The sequence below is a fragment of the Borostomias antarcticus genome (assembly GCF_949987555.1).
Source record: "Borostomias antarcticus genome assembly, chromosome: 22".
Taxonomy (NCBI): domain Eukaryota; kingdom Metazoa; phylum Chordata; class Actinopteri; order Stomiiformes; family Stomiidae; genus Borostomias; species Borostomias antarcticus.
The window spans coordinates 19631435-19645315 of record NC_140255.1 but is presented as its reverse complement, the minus strand read 5'-3'; the positions used below and the strand labels follow the sequence as shown (position 1 = coordinate 19645315).

The window sequence follows — 13881 nt, the reverse complement described above, 5'->3', positions numbered from 1 at the left end:
GTATAACAATGTGTTGCATGTGTACGTGTAGCAAATAGTCTGTTTCCGTTCACAAGGATGAAAACACAAATACAAACAGATGTTATTTCTGCAACCATCATCATCAAAACTGAGGAATATTTCAGTCGACGCCACCTTAAAACTAGGCACATTGTCAATATCAGAGAGTAATACTGTTCTCTAACTTTCTTATTCACATCCTTTCTTTTTCTTTCTTTCTTTCTTTCTTTCTTTCTTTCTTTCTTTCTTTCTTTCTTTCTTTCTTTCTTTCTTTCTTTCTTTCTTTCTTTCTTTCCCTCCCTCTGTACTTTTCTCTCTCTGACAGGTGACTCCCTCCATCTCTCAGAGCTGAGGGTTGTGATGCTGGGGGGGAGAGTAGCAGGGAAGAGTTCATCAGGAAACATCATCCTGGGCAGAGAGGAGTTTGACCTGAGGACAGCTGCTCAGTGTGTGAAGAGACAGGGAGAAGTAGCAGGGAGGCAGGTCACTGTGGTCGACACTCCAGGATGGTGGAGGAATCTCCCTGTAGAGAAGACTACTGAGCTGGTTAAACAGGAGATAGTACGCAGTGTGTCTCTGTGTCCCCCAGGACCCCACACTCTCCTCCTGGTCATACGGCTGGATCACTCATTCACAGAGAAACACAGAAGATCAGTAGAGGGACACCTGCAGCTTCTCAGTGACAGAGTCTGGAGTCACACTATAGTGCTGTTCACCTGTGGGGACCGTCTGGGAGACACAACCATTGAGCAGCACATTGAGACAGAAGGGAAGACCCTCCAGTGGCTTGTTGAGAAATGTGGGAACAGGTATCATGTCCTCAACAATGAGAACAGAGATGATGGCACTCAGGTCACTGAGCTGTTGGACAAGATGGAGGAGATGGTGGCAGGAAACAGAGGAGGCCACTATGAGATGGACAGAGAGAAACTGGAGAAGATAGAGGAGAAAAGGAGGGCAGAGGAAGAGAGAGCACAACAGAGGATGATGAAGGTGCAGGAACAGAGAGAGACTCTCAGATCACGAATGGGTGAGTTTATTTCACTGGACACACACTAGTAATATATAATAAAGTTGTAAGTAGAATATAAGTACTATTATTGTATAACAATGTGTTGCATGTGTACGTGTAGCAAATAGTCTGTTTCCGTTCACAAGGATAAAAACACAAATACAAACAGATGTTATTTCTGCAACCATCATCATCAAAACTGATCAATATTTCAGTCGACGCCACCTTAAAACTCGGCACATTGTCAATATCAGAGAGTAATACTGTTCTCTAACTCTCTTATTCACATCCTCTTTCTTTCTTTCTTTCTTTCTTTCTTTCTTTCTTTCTTTCTTTCTTTCTTTCTTTCTTTCTTTCTTTCTTTCTTTCTTTCTTTCCCTCTATCTGTACTTTTTTCTGTCTCTGACAGGTGACTCCCTCCATCTCTCAGAGCTGAGGGTTGTGCTGCTGGGGGCAAGACGAGGAGGGAAGAGTTCATCAGGAAACACCATCCTGGGCAGAGAGGAGTTTGACCTGAGGACAGCTGCTCAGTGTGTGAAGAGACAGGGAGAAGTAGCAGGGAGGCAGGTCACTGTGGTCGACACTCCAGGATGGCAGAGGAATCTCCCTGTAGAGAAGACTCCTGAGCTGGTTAAACAGGAGATAGTACACAGTGTGTCTCTGTGTCACCCAGGACCCCACACTCTCCTCCTGGTCATAAAGCTGGGTTACACATTCACAGAGAAACACAGAAGATCAGTAGAGGAACACCTGCAGCTTCTCAGTGACAGAGTCTGGAGTCACACTATAGTGCTGTTCACCTGTGGGGACGGTCTGGGAGACACAACCATTGAGCAGCACATTGAGACAGAAGGGAAGATCCTCCAGTGGCTTGTTGAGAAATGTGGGAACAGGTATCATGTCCTCAACAATAAGAACAGAGGTGATGGCACTCAGGTCACTGAGCTGTTGGACAAGATGGAAGAGATGGTGGCAGGAAACAGAGGAGGCCATTTTGAGAGAGAGGTACCGGAGAAGATGGAACTATGGAGAAGAACAAAAGAAGAGAGGGCGAAACAGAGGAAGCTCAAAGTGATGAAGCAGAGAGAGATCCACAGAACCTTCATAGGTGAGTTATTTTTTCTCTGGATAGAAGTTTCAAAATGGGTCAGTAAAAGATATTTGTCTTTATGGTCCCCCAAGAGAAAAAAAACTGCACTACTGCATATAATACATCATGTCAACATGTGATCAAAAGGTGATATTGATGTGAAATTTGATGTTGATGTGATACCACTGTTAAGAATGGAACTTGGTTATAGAGGAACGAGTTTACAGAGCAGTGAGCTTGATGGATTCTTGTCTCCTAAGCTTTGAGATGGCATGATGTGCAGAGGGACAGTGACTAGGGAGTAGTTGATGTGAGAGAGGTGTGGGTCTTGACTAGGTAGTAGTTGATGTGAGAGAGGTGTGGGTCTTGACTAGGTAGTAGTTGATGTGAGAGAGGTGTGGGTCTTGACTAGGTAGTAGTTGATGTGAGAGAGGTGTGGGTCTTGACTAGGTAGTAGTTGATGTGAGAGAGGTGTGGGTCTTGACTAGGTAGTAGTTGATGTGAGAGAGGTGTGGGTCTTGACTAGGTAGAGTAGTTGATGTGAGAGAGGTGTGGGTCTTGACTAGGTAGTAGTTGATGTGAGAGAGGTGTGGGTCTTTGCCTGTGGTGTCAGCACAGCACACACATCTGTCTCACTCAAATCAGTAACTATTAAAAAAAAAATACACAAGATTGTCTTGACACTGTAGGGGATACTTTTAGAGTTGTGATACTGTATGATTCTCTCATTCTTTGACAGGTGATTCACTCCATCACTCAGAGCTGAGGGTTGTGCTGCTGGGGGGGAGAGAAGCAGGGAAGAGTTCATCAGGAAACACCATCCTGGGCAGAGAGGAGTTTGACCTGAGGACAGCTGCTCAGTGTGTGAAGAGACAGGGAGAAGTAGCAGGGAGGCAGGTCACTGTGGTCGACACTCCAGGATGGCAGAGGAATCTCCCTGTAGAGATGACTACTGAGCTGGTTAAACAGGAGATAGTACGCAGTGTGTCTCTGTGTCCCCCAGGACCCCACACTCTCCTCCTGGTCATACACCTGGAAATCTCTTTCACAGAGGAAGTAGCCAGTTCTGTAGAGGGACACCTGCAGCTTCTCAGTGACAGAGTCTGGAGTCACACTATAGTGCTGTTCACCTGTGGGGACAGTCTGGGAGACACAACCATTGAGCAGCACATTGAGACAGAAGGGAAGACCCTCCAGTGGCTTGTTGAGAAATGTGGGAACAGGTATCATGTCCTCAACAATAAGAACAGGGATGATGGCACTCAGGTCACTGAGCTGTTGGACAAGATGGATGAGATGGTGGCAGCAAACAGTGGAGATGTGTTTTACCCTGAGATCGATGGCAGAGGAGAAATTAAATGGAGTTTTGTGGAGAAGTTTCAGAAGCAAGCACTCAGAAGCATCGATTTGCCTCCAGGCAGTGAGTATGGTCTGACTATTTACTAAAAGTAGAAAAGGTAGATATCCATAGTAAAACAGTTAAACACACATCATTAGAATATTTCATTTTTGTTTCTAGACCTTCCAATACATCACAACCTGTGAATCGCTCATCATTTGTGTTGTTGTGTTGTGCAGTGAGTGGAGAAAGCAGAGCTGAGACGGGCTGTGGTTCTGAGCAGACATCTGAGGCTGGATCTGGGTCTGGATCACTGAGACCTGAGAGTAAGACGTCAGAGTGTGTCTGGGGATCCTGAGGATCTCACTGTGGTTTCATCTGTCTCGCTATCTAGATATGAATGGACTGTACTGTACTGTATCTATCTCAATGATTCTTTAAATGTATTTATTCATGAAGACTGTCAGTTTTGTGGCCCATAGATGTTGTCCCTGTGCAGGAGGCTAACCACAGCCCAGTAGTGGGTCTGACCTGGTTGTGTTTCTCTACAGGGTGGGGAGGTGGCAGATCTGATGTCCTGTCTCAGGGAAGCTCTGGCTACGTCTCCCTGAGACCCAGACCAGCACCTGACCACAGATCAGAGTCAGAGCCAAAGAGATCCCCACACATCGGATTAAACCCTAAACCTGCACACAGCTGGACATCCACACCACAGGGACCAGTATGTAGATTACCAGATTATATGTAGAATGTTTTCATTTCTTATTCCAGAGGCTCAGCTCCACCAGAGAACATCACCAACCCGTTCCTGTAGATCTTGTATCAATTTGAAGATGATCATTTTTTTCCCATTGGGACTGAAATAAGGAACATCAGTCAGACACTAATTGTAGATTATGGGGTCCAGTTTATTATTGGGGGCCAAGCAGCGCAGCTGCTGCAGCACCCATTGTGTTTGTACGTTTTCCTCTCCTTTCTTCTTCTTTATTTCTTCTGCCATGGGAGTCTATGGCAGCGTATAGAACCGTATGGTCAAAAATTGTGAAAATTGGCACACTCATTCAGGACAGTGCCCTGACCCTCTTCACCAAGTCTCATGTCCACACCTCGCCCTCTCTAGCGCCAACAACGTGTCAAAGTTGGAGGTGCATTTGTGCACACAACTTTTGACCTGTAAGTCGGATTTTCAAAAATGAGGGACCGTTGGATTCCTTGGCTCAATGACATGATTTTCCACCATATTGGATATCCCGCCATTTTGAATTTTGTGAAAAACACTTAAAATGTATCTCTTCCTAGGAATTTCGACCAATTTGTACTCTGTATACACATTCTCTAGACCAATGTCCACAAAAGTTGTACAGGGATTTTCGATTCTCGAAAGCGTTCGCCCGCTACAGCCAATCAAATTTGGCATCCAAGCTGCCAAACAGGATATGGGGTCATATCTCAGCAAATTGTTAATGTATCAAAGCCACATTTGGCACACTCATCGGGGACAGTCCCATGACCCCTGTCAGCAAGTATCATTGCGACAGCTCGAACCCTCTAGCGCCACCACCATGTCAAAGTTGGAGGTGCGTTTAGGCATACAACTTTTGACCTGTGTGACCGATTTTCAAAAACCTTTTGATGTATCATAACCACATTAGGCACACTCATCGGGGACAGTTCCGTGTCCCCTGTCACCAAGTCTATGTCGACACCTCAAACTCTCTAGCGCCACCAACCTGTCAAAGTTGGAGGTGCGTTTATTCTGAACCGCATGCCAGATTTTCAAAACTGTGGTAGGGATTCGAATGCGGCTATGGCTATGGCGTGTTGCGTGTTTTGTTGTCTTTGATGCGCTGGTCGCACATCCTGCTTGGCCCCCACATTGTTGCTTGCAGCTATATTTGTTGGTGATTTTTGTCTCCTCTTTCCAGACCCCAACTATTGTGGTTCCTGAACTCTGCTCATACAGGTGACAGCTCTTTTCTGTGGTATCAGAGTTATTCTTAATCTTCACCTCTCTCTCTCTCTTTGTATTGTGATAGTAATGATCACTTTTGTCCTGTGTCCCCCAGGCTCCAGTGTCCCCATGCTGGTCTGTTCCAGTGCAGTCTGACAGGTCTGGGCTTTCAGATGGAGGGAGAGGGGGAGGTGCTGTACAGCACTGACCAATGGGACGACGATCTCCTGACATCTACAGGCCAGACCCCTGCAGGACCCCTGTTCAGCATCGACTGTCCTCAGGGGTCAGTCTGTCAGCTGCACCTCCCCCACTGTGAGATTCTCACTGGTAAGTTTCACACCACTCACAACTCTTATACTAATCTAAATATACTATACTAAAATTATACTATATTACCCATCTATTACCCAGCTATACAAGACATTGAAACGTTGCTATCTTCCGTGGGTCCCTGTCTGTGGCCCATGTCAGTGGTGACAGTGTGGAGCTTTTACCACCCCTGAGGGTAACTGACACACATGTGGTGGTGAAGGTGACAGACCTGTCTCTCTGGGGCCTTGTGAGACGGTATATCCCCTTCATCACCATCAGGGGGCAGGTGTTGCCCTTCCTCGAATCCAGAAGCTCCCTACGTCCTATTCCAATTCTCAACCTGGTTGTAGTGCCAGCGAATGTCCTGATTGAAAAGGTACAGTCCCCAAGTCTTTGCACCACGTCCAAAACATGAATCTCATGTTGTTCGATGTTGTTTTTACCCCAGAGAGCTTGATCATGTCAAAATGTGTGAAAGACTAATGAACAAATAAATCTGGACGAAAATGTGTAGTTTGTGTAAAACTTCAGTCGTGTTGTTTATCAACATAAAATATGATATTTTGTGACCAGTTTTTTACTGATTTTTTTCAGGTGGCAGCAAACAGTGCACGGTATATAGACTAATTTTGAGCAGGCACAATCAATACATACATAGTATACATATAGCTATATAGTAAAACCTCAAAGATCCGAACCCACCGGGAATGACGGTCGTTCGGATCTCTGAAATGTTCGTAACTCTGAAGGTTTTCCCAAAATACACAAAATTTTGAAAATATAATATGTAATGTGTAGAAACTCATGTTAAAAACAACCCTCTATTTGAATCGAAAAAGGCACTTACGTGCACTCAGATAACCATAGGCTACAAGCCCTTTTCCATTATTTTGAAGCAAATTAACTCCTATAGTAGCTATTAGCCCCTCGCCTAGTCGCCTTCAGAATAGGCATAACCTATTTAAATCACAAACAAATGTCCGATAATATTATAGCCTATAGGATAAACTATAGCCTATAGGATAAACAGCCTATCATTTTACCGTTACTTGTTCTGTCAGGATTTGACGCGCCGTAGTTTGGTGCTCATTTCCTGTTTTGACCCTGTTCGGTTGACCGCGTTGTTCAGATCTCTGAGGTTCGGATCTTCAAGGTTCTACTGGACAATATAATCTAAATGCATATACACTAGGTATATATACATAGCCTCTCAATTAAACACATACTCTCAACAATGTATAATAGTACCTGTTTGGGATACCCTTACTTTATAATCCTGTGATCACACAGCTGCCAAAACAAAAGAACAAAAAACGCATTCAAAACCCTAGTACTTAACCCCTGGGTTCTCACTAATGTAAATACATTTTTCTCCTCTAAAATCGTACATTGGAAACACTGACCCAAAAGAAATGGACCCTGGGCACTCCCACATCACATGCATATGAGCCCATGGCTCTCTGAGGGCATAGGGACTATACAGTAGGGGACTCTGGGTAATCAGAATTTGGCAACATTCCCTATGAGATAAATAATATATTTTATTTTATACTTTGTTTATAGTGAATTAATTGGTGATTATGATTGCGAGAGGTTAATGGAATGTTACTCCATGCTCCCTGCCGGTTTATACTTAAATCAAAATCTTTTAAATCGATGTTCCAAACAGTGACATTGCCAACCAGTCATGGTTGATATGCTGATGTTCTTTGGCAGTGTACCGTCTACTTAATGCAATACAATTAATATGGTATAGTTGTTTCTCTCTATTCCTACAGTACATCGTAAACAGTATTCGGATTAAGCTGTTATATACTTGAAGTTCATGTTTAGTTTTGGCAGCTAGTTAAAAGTGCAATCAATTTGATTTTACCAATAAATTCCCCGATATGGCTGCAACAGACCTGTTTACAAACGAAAGGCTTAAATGAATGGCTAGAGCCATATAAGGCTGCCATTGTACAGTAAATGAGAATACATTTGTTCTTAAATGTATATGATAGCAATTTTTTGAGTTTTGTACGTGCCATTTGCACAAGAGAACATTGAAGAAACAATAAAAACATTAAATATATCAATTTTGGAGAAACTGGAATCTTAAATTTCAGTTCAATTTCACTTGGGTTTAAAATGCCCCTCATTCGTGACGAGCAAAGGCACGGGCCAGCTACTGACAACACAGGCAGAAATGCTGGAATAACAACTGACAGGTGACCGGTAGGGATGAGTCATTGAAGTACAATGCTATTAGGATGCTATGGCTCATTGAAACAATCTGATATCAGGTGGTTTTAATTAGTTTTGACAATATAAATAAAATCAATGTTTGCAGCTTTAATATCAGTCTGTTTCCCTCCTTGATAATCATGTCTGATCTTTTTTCAGGTGAAGGAGCAGCATAGAACAAGCAGTTATATGTCTGTCAGTCCTTATTGCAATCTCACTCGTTGGGAAACGTACAGTCTCTGCTTTGATGGGGTGGAGAGAGATGATATACAACCAAAAAAGGGAGAAAAGATACAACCAGAGGTAGACTCTAACACAACCCACATAATAATGATGTTGCCAGTAGTAGATTATATATAACCAGAGGTACTCTTAACACAACCCACATAATAATGATGTTGCCAGTAGATTATAAATAATCAGAGGTAGATTCTAACATAACCCACATAATAATGATGTCACGTAGAAATGATGTCTCCCTGGTGAGACAGAGGAGGAGCAAGACCGGAGTCACCCCACAGTGTTCAGAACCTCCATGCCCCGTATGCCACATGAGCAAACCATCCGAACATCGCCCGGTCTTATGACCTGCCGCACACAAGAGGGCTGAGTGGCGCCAGTTTAATGAGGATGTTAATGCAGCTCTTGAAGCTTCATCAAGGGGGTAAGTGGATCAGCGACTTCAGCTGATGTTTACCCTGATCAGCATCGGTGTGGAGAGATTTGTCATGACAACCGAATGCCAGCACGACTGTGAGGCCAAACCGGCGTGAGATCAAGATCACCGAGCTCAGGAAACAGCCGAGGTCTCTAAAGCAGCGATACCAGAAGGTGAGTGAGAAAGAGAGGCCAGCGCTCACAGAGCGGCCTCCCTGCAGAGGGCTAAGAACCTCAGCACTATTGCCCTTAATGGGCACAACAATAAGCTCCAGCTCCCCTTTACCGGCCTGACAGAGGAGCTTAAGGTCACCGGAGCCAGGGAGGTACTACTCTACAGAGACTCCGCAGACACCAGAGTGTCTGCGGGCCTCACCGTGAAGACTGGGTGGAAGTGGCGGGCTTGTGAGGCAGTGGAACGAGCAGAAGTGAGGCTGAGCCATGGTGTCTTGGTGGGCTCTGTGGCAGTCAGACGAGCTGGGCTTGGTAGTATACAAGACCTTGCTACGACAAAGCTCAGGGGAGAGAGAGACGGCAGCTGATCCAGGAAGAGATCCGGGCAGAGGTGGAGGAGCACCGCAGCAGGACAGTGGCCATGTGTCAGCAAGGAGCTTAGATGAACTGGGACCATGCATCTGCTCAGAAGATCACCTGGACTGACATTTGGAAATCGGAACCAGCAAGACTCAAACTTCTTATCCAGTCTGTGTATTGTGTTCTCCCGAGCCCATCCAACCTGCACAGTTGGGATCTTGCAGAAACCCCAGCATGCCCACTCTCTGGCAAGAGATTCTCTAGCGCACATCCTGAGCTGCTGCCCCAAAGCACTGGGAGGGGGAACGTACACATGGCGCCATGACCAGGTGTTAAAGGCAGTAGCCGATACCATCTGCACTGGAATCCAGCAGAGAAAACATCAGCTCCCAGCAAGGCATAACTTGGCCTTTGTCAGGGCAGGAGAGAAGCCGGCTTGCTAGCCTCAGCCTGTGACTGGCAGCTGCTGGTGGACCTGGGTAGGCAGCTGAAGTTTCCGGAGCACATTGCTACAACTAGACTCAGGCCAGACCAAATCTTAACATCTGACTCCTCCAAGCAAGTGGTGCTGTTGGAACTCGCAGTCCCATGGGAAGACCGGATGAGGAGGCCCATGAGAGAAAGAAGGCGAAGTACTTGGAACTTGTCAAGACCTGCAGAGGGATCGGGTAGGGGATTCCCAGGGAAGCCTCTACATCGAGCACTCAGGCTTCTTGGCGTCAGAGGATTGCAAGAGAGAAAATCCAACAACAACATCAGTGAAGCTGCAGAGAGAGAGCTTCCAGGTGGTTGTGGATCAAGAGGGGGGATCCATGGTGTAGCGCAGCTGGGTCACCCAGATGAGGGTGTCTGATGATCAAAGACCCGAAACAACCGATGACCCTGGGTTCATCACTGATGATGTGTCCAAGCTGCTCCATCTTATGCAGCTGGTATTTCTTCAAACTAACATGATGCCATGTGTAGGGATGGATATTGATAAGATTTTAGCGATTCCGATTCCATTTTCGATTCTGCTTATCGATCCGATTCCTTGGTGATTCTCTTATCGATTCACATTGGGAAAAAGAGTACAAACAGGTTTATTAACATTAATTTTCTTTTATATATACTTTGAACATGCCAATTAGGCTACAGTGCTGTTTTTTTAGGTGTATTCACCTTGAACTAAAAATAAAACTGACAAAATCAGTTTTTTCTATAGAAAAAGATAAATAAAACATGAATAATTGTTGAATTTTAAATCCAATAACAGTCTAACATGTTACTAGTAGAAATTACAATGCTCCTTCCATTTAAAAAGGGTATATGAGCTGAGCTGACAAAAATGAGCAGCCGCAACTGGCAACAAATACAATCAAGTGAAGTCCAAATGGAACTGAGAACAAAGAACATCTTGTCGCGTGAAATGTAACCACACTTTCAAACGTTTATGCCTAGACGACATGTTGCTGGCGTCTTCTACCGCGGTCTAATAAAACAAAACAAGGCATGTGCATGCAATGTCATCGCGCATGCGCAGCAACGACAGGAATCAATAGCGGAATCGTTAAGGATTTTGGCTAACGATCAATTCACTGGGAACCGGTTCTCAACAAGAACCGGTTTTTCGATGCGCATCTCTAGCCATGTGCCACATTCAGTAATTACACCCATCAATCACACCTAGCTAATGAGTCAGCTTGTGAACTGTTGACTAACAGTAACACAATTTAGAACCAAGACCCCAAGGGGAATTCAAAACATTAGTCATTTATGATTTAAAACATTTTTTATTGTCTTAAAGGAATAGTTAGCCCATTTAACAATCACATTTTCCACTGGCCTAGACTTGTCCAAACCAGTCAGATTTCTGATTGATTCATCTGTTAACAGCGCTTACTTGGTGTTTCAGCATACTGAGATATACTGGAGCTACGGTCCAAACTACCACCCCAACTTCCAGGTGTTACTGAGTTCTGACACAAAGGAAGTGAAGCTGAGGCTTCTGGAGAAAGATGGAGGAGAACAGGTGTGGGCAGCAGATATCCCACTACCAGGTACAGTACATCCTCACATATCCCACTACCAGGTACAGTACATCCTCACATATCCCACTACCAGGTACAGTACATCCTCACATATCCCACTACCAGGTACAGTACATCTTCACATATCCCACTACCAGGTACAGTACATCCTCACATATCCCACTACCAGGTACAGTACATCCTCACATATCCCACTACCAGGTACAGTTCATCCTCACATATCCCACTACCAGGTAAAGTACATCCTCACCATTTTCATGTTCACGATTTCTGCTTCACTGGTGTCATTGACTGGCAGTAAGGTTCACCAATCCATTGCCAGAATCTGTCCCTTGTTGGAGAGTGAAGATGAAAACTTGCAGTGGAAAGTGGAAACTATCCAGGTGTTGATAAAAGGCACCTGACTCACTCCCCACTCTACTCATCTGTAATGTGGTTTAGCTGGAGAGACTCTAGACTCATGTGTAATGTGGTTTAGCTGATGAGAGCAGAGCAGTGATCAGCTGTCTCTCTCATCAACGCTGGTCTGGCACAGCAAACATGGCTGGACTGAACACTGCTGAACACGTCTTGGTTTCCTCTACAGCACCAGGTGCCTCGTTGAAGGCTGGCAGGCAGACTGAGCACGTTCAGAGTGGCTCTGCAGAGGAGCAACTACGTTCTGCACGGAGGGAACTTGTGAATCGAGTGACCATGCCTGGTATGGATGGTCTGCTGGACGGACTTCTGGAGAAGGGGGTGATCAATGAGGAAGAGAGAGACTCAGTGAAGGTGGAGAAGGTGAGAGCAGAGAGAGCACGGGCCGTCATCGACATCGTCCGGGGAAAAGGTGCTCACGCATGTTCTGTGATGATGGACCTTCTGTATGATCTGGACCCCTGCTTGTATTCAACACTTGGCTTCAATAAAACAGGCTGAGAATAGTAGTGACAACCAGGATGATTGACTCTGTGTAATGTTCCTGTGTCTCAGCCCTGTCTGTGGAAATGTTCCACAGGAAACTAAAAGGAAGGGGGAGTTTTAAGGAGATGGTTTATGATATTTTTCTATAAACAGTGGATGACAGGACTCCTCTCTTAAGCCTCAGGAAATATACAGTACTGCATATTAACTACAGTACTTACTTGTATTTCTTGATTTTATCACCGCAGGCTCAAAATTCACCTCTTCCAGAAGTACTACCATGACATCACACAATTGTTTGTTTAGACTCTAACATGAAAACAACAATGTAATACAACTAATCACTGTCACTCTACTGATTGTGATCATGGTCTGTAGACTTGCTGTAGTAGGCCATCATGTAAAATGCCTAAAAAGCTGATGCTGTACTGAATACTATATGCTGTCTATAATGTTGATAGTGTGTTGTAAACACTTTAATACAAACGGTCAAATGATCGATTGATAATCACATGGCCATGACTACTGTACACTTAAAACCGAGGTTTTGCTGCATTGAGATCAAACCTGAAGAAGCAGATGTGAAACATGTTTGCTCCATGATGCTACCTTGCTAATAAATTAAAAAAATCTAAAGTAAAAGTCAGTCTGAAGAAAACGTATTGTGACACCTGTGGGAATATTTGCCTATTCATCCAGAGGGGCATTTGTGAGGTCAGACACTGATGTTGGATGAGAGAGCCTAGCTCACAATCTCCGTTCTAGTTCCTCCCAAAGGTGTTGGATGGGGCTGAGGTCAGGGCTCTGTGGGCCGGTCAAGTTGTTCCACACCAACCTCACCCAACCATGTCTTTATGGACCTTGCTTTGTGCACTGGGGCACAGTCATGCTGGAACAGAAAAGGCTTCCCAAACTTTCCCCACAAAGTTGGAAGCATAGAATTGTCCACAATGTCTTGGTGAGCTGAAACATTAACATTTCCCTTCACTGGAATTAAGGGGCCGAGGCCACCCCAGAAAACAACCCCAGACCATTATCCCTCCTCCACCAAACTTTACAGTTGGCACAATGCAGTCAGGCAGGTAACGTTCTCCTGCCAAACCCAGACCCATCCATCAGACTGCCAGATAGAGAAGTGTGATTCGTCACTCCACAGAACATGTTTCCACTGCTCCAGAGTCCAGTGGCGGCGTGCTCCATCCGACACTTGGCATTGCGCTTGGTGATGTAAGGCCCTCTTATCCAACATCAGTGTATGACCTCACAAATGCTTTTTTGGATGAATGGGCAAAAATTCCCACACTTCTACAAAATCTTGTAGAAATTGATGTTGAGACTTCTGTTAGGTCAGAATTTTGAAGACAGACTGATTTTTGACATGATGCAACAGACTCAAAATGTAAATGCTCCTAAGTGTTAAAGAAATATAGCTTGGCAGGTGCAGATTATTAATCGTCTGCTTGTTTGCTCAGAATATACAGTGTAATTTTTGTTTGTGATTTCAATAAACATTACAAATTCAAAAAGTGCCATTATTCATACCACATCATGCACACACACCCTACTTATGAGCAGGCTGTTGAAAATCTCCTTTTGAAAGTAGGTAGATCTGTAGTAGGTGTGTAGTACATACAGCAACATAACTGCCCTTGAGAAACTCCATACACATCCAAATACCATTCTGAAGTAGAGCAGTGGCCGTCCTGGCCTATGCCTGTTTGTGTGCCTGTTAGGAACGCTATAGACAGTTTTTGTGTTTGTAAACAGCGATGGTGTGTTTTGTGGGTGGAACCAAACTGGTAGAAAGTGACAGGTGTCAGATGC

The 13881-nt window shown here is 44.6% G+C and overlaps 2 protein-coding genes across 2 annotated transcripts in view; both read left to right on the top strand.

Moving 5' to 3' along the window:
• LOC311323906 (uncharacterized protein) overlaps positions 1-13881 on the top strand; it is a 571429-nt gene that overhangs the window by 2172 nt on the left and 555376 nt on the right. Inside the window, exons 3-4 of the mRNA XM_084456218.1 lie at positions 326-1030; positions 1422-1934. Coding sequence (XP_084312344.1) covers positions 326-1030; positions 1422-1934 — 1218 coding nt within the window. The remainder of the gene's footprint in view (positions 1-325; positions 1031-1421; positions 1935-13881) is intronic.
• LOC311324152 (GTPase IMAP family member 9-like) lies at positions 2078-13486 on the top strand. The gene is made up of 10 exons (XM_084456558.1): positions 2078-2120; positions 2842-3522; positions 3681-3767; positions 3993-4162; positions 5367-5404; positions 5508-5722; positions 5867-6083; positions 8093-8236; positions 11019-11163; positions 11741-13486. The coding sequence occupies exons 1-7, from the start codon at positions 2087-2089 to the stop codon at positions 5896-5898; spliced, it is 1257 nt and encodes a 418-aa protein (XP_084312684.1). The 5' UTR covers positions 2078-2086; the 3' UTR covers positions 5899-6083; positions 8093-8236; positions 11019-11163; positions 11741-13486.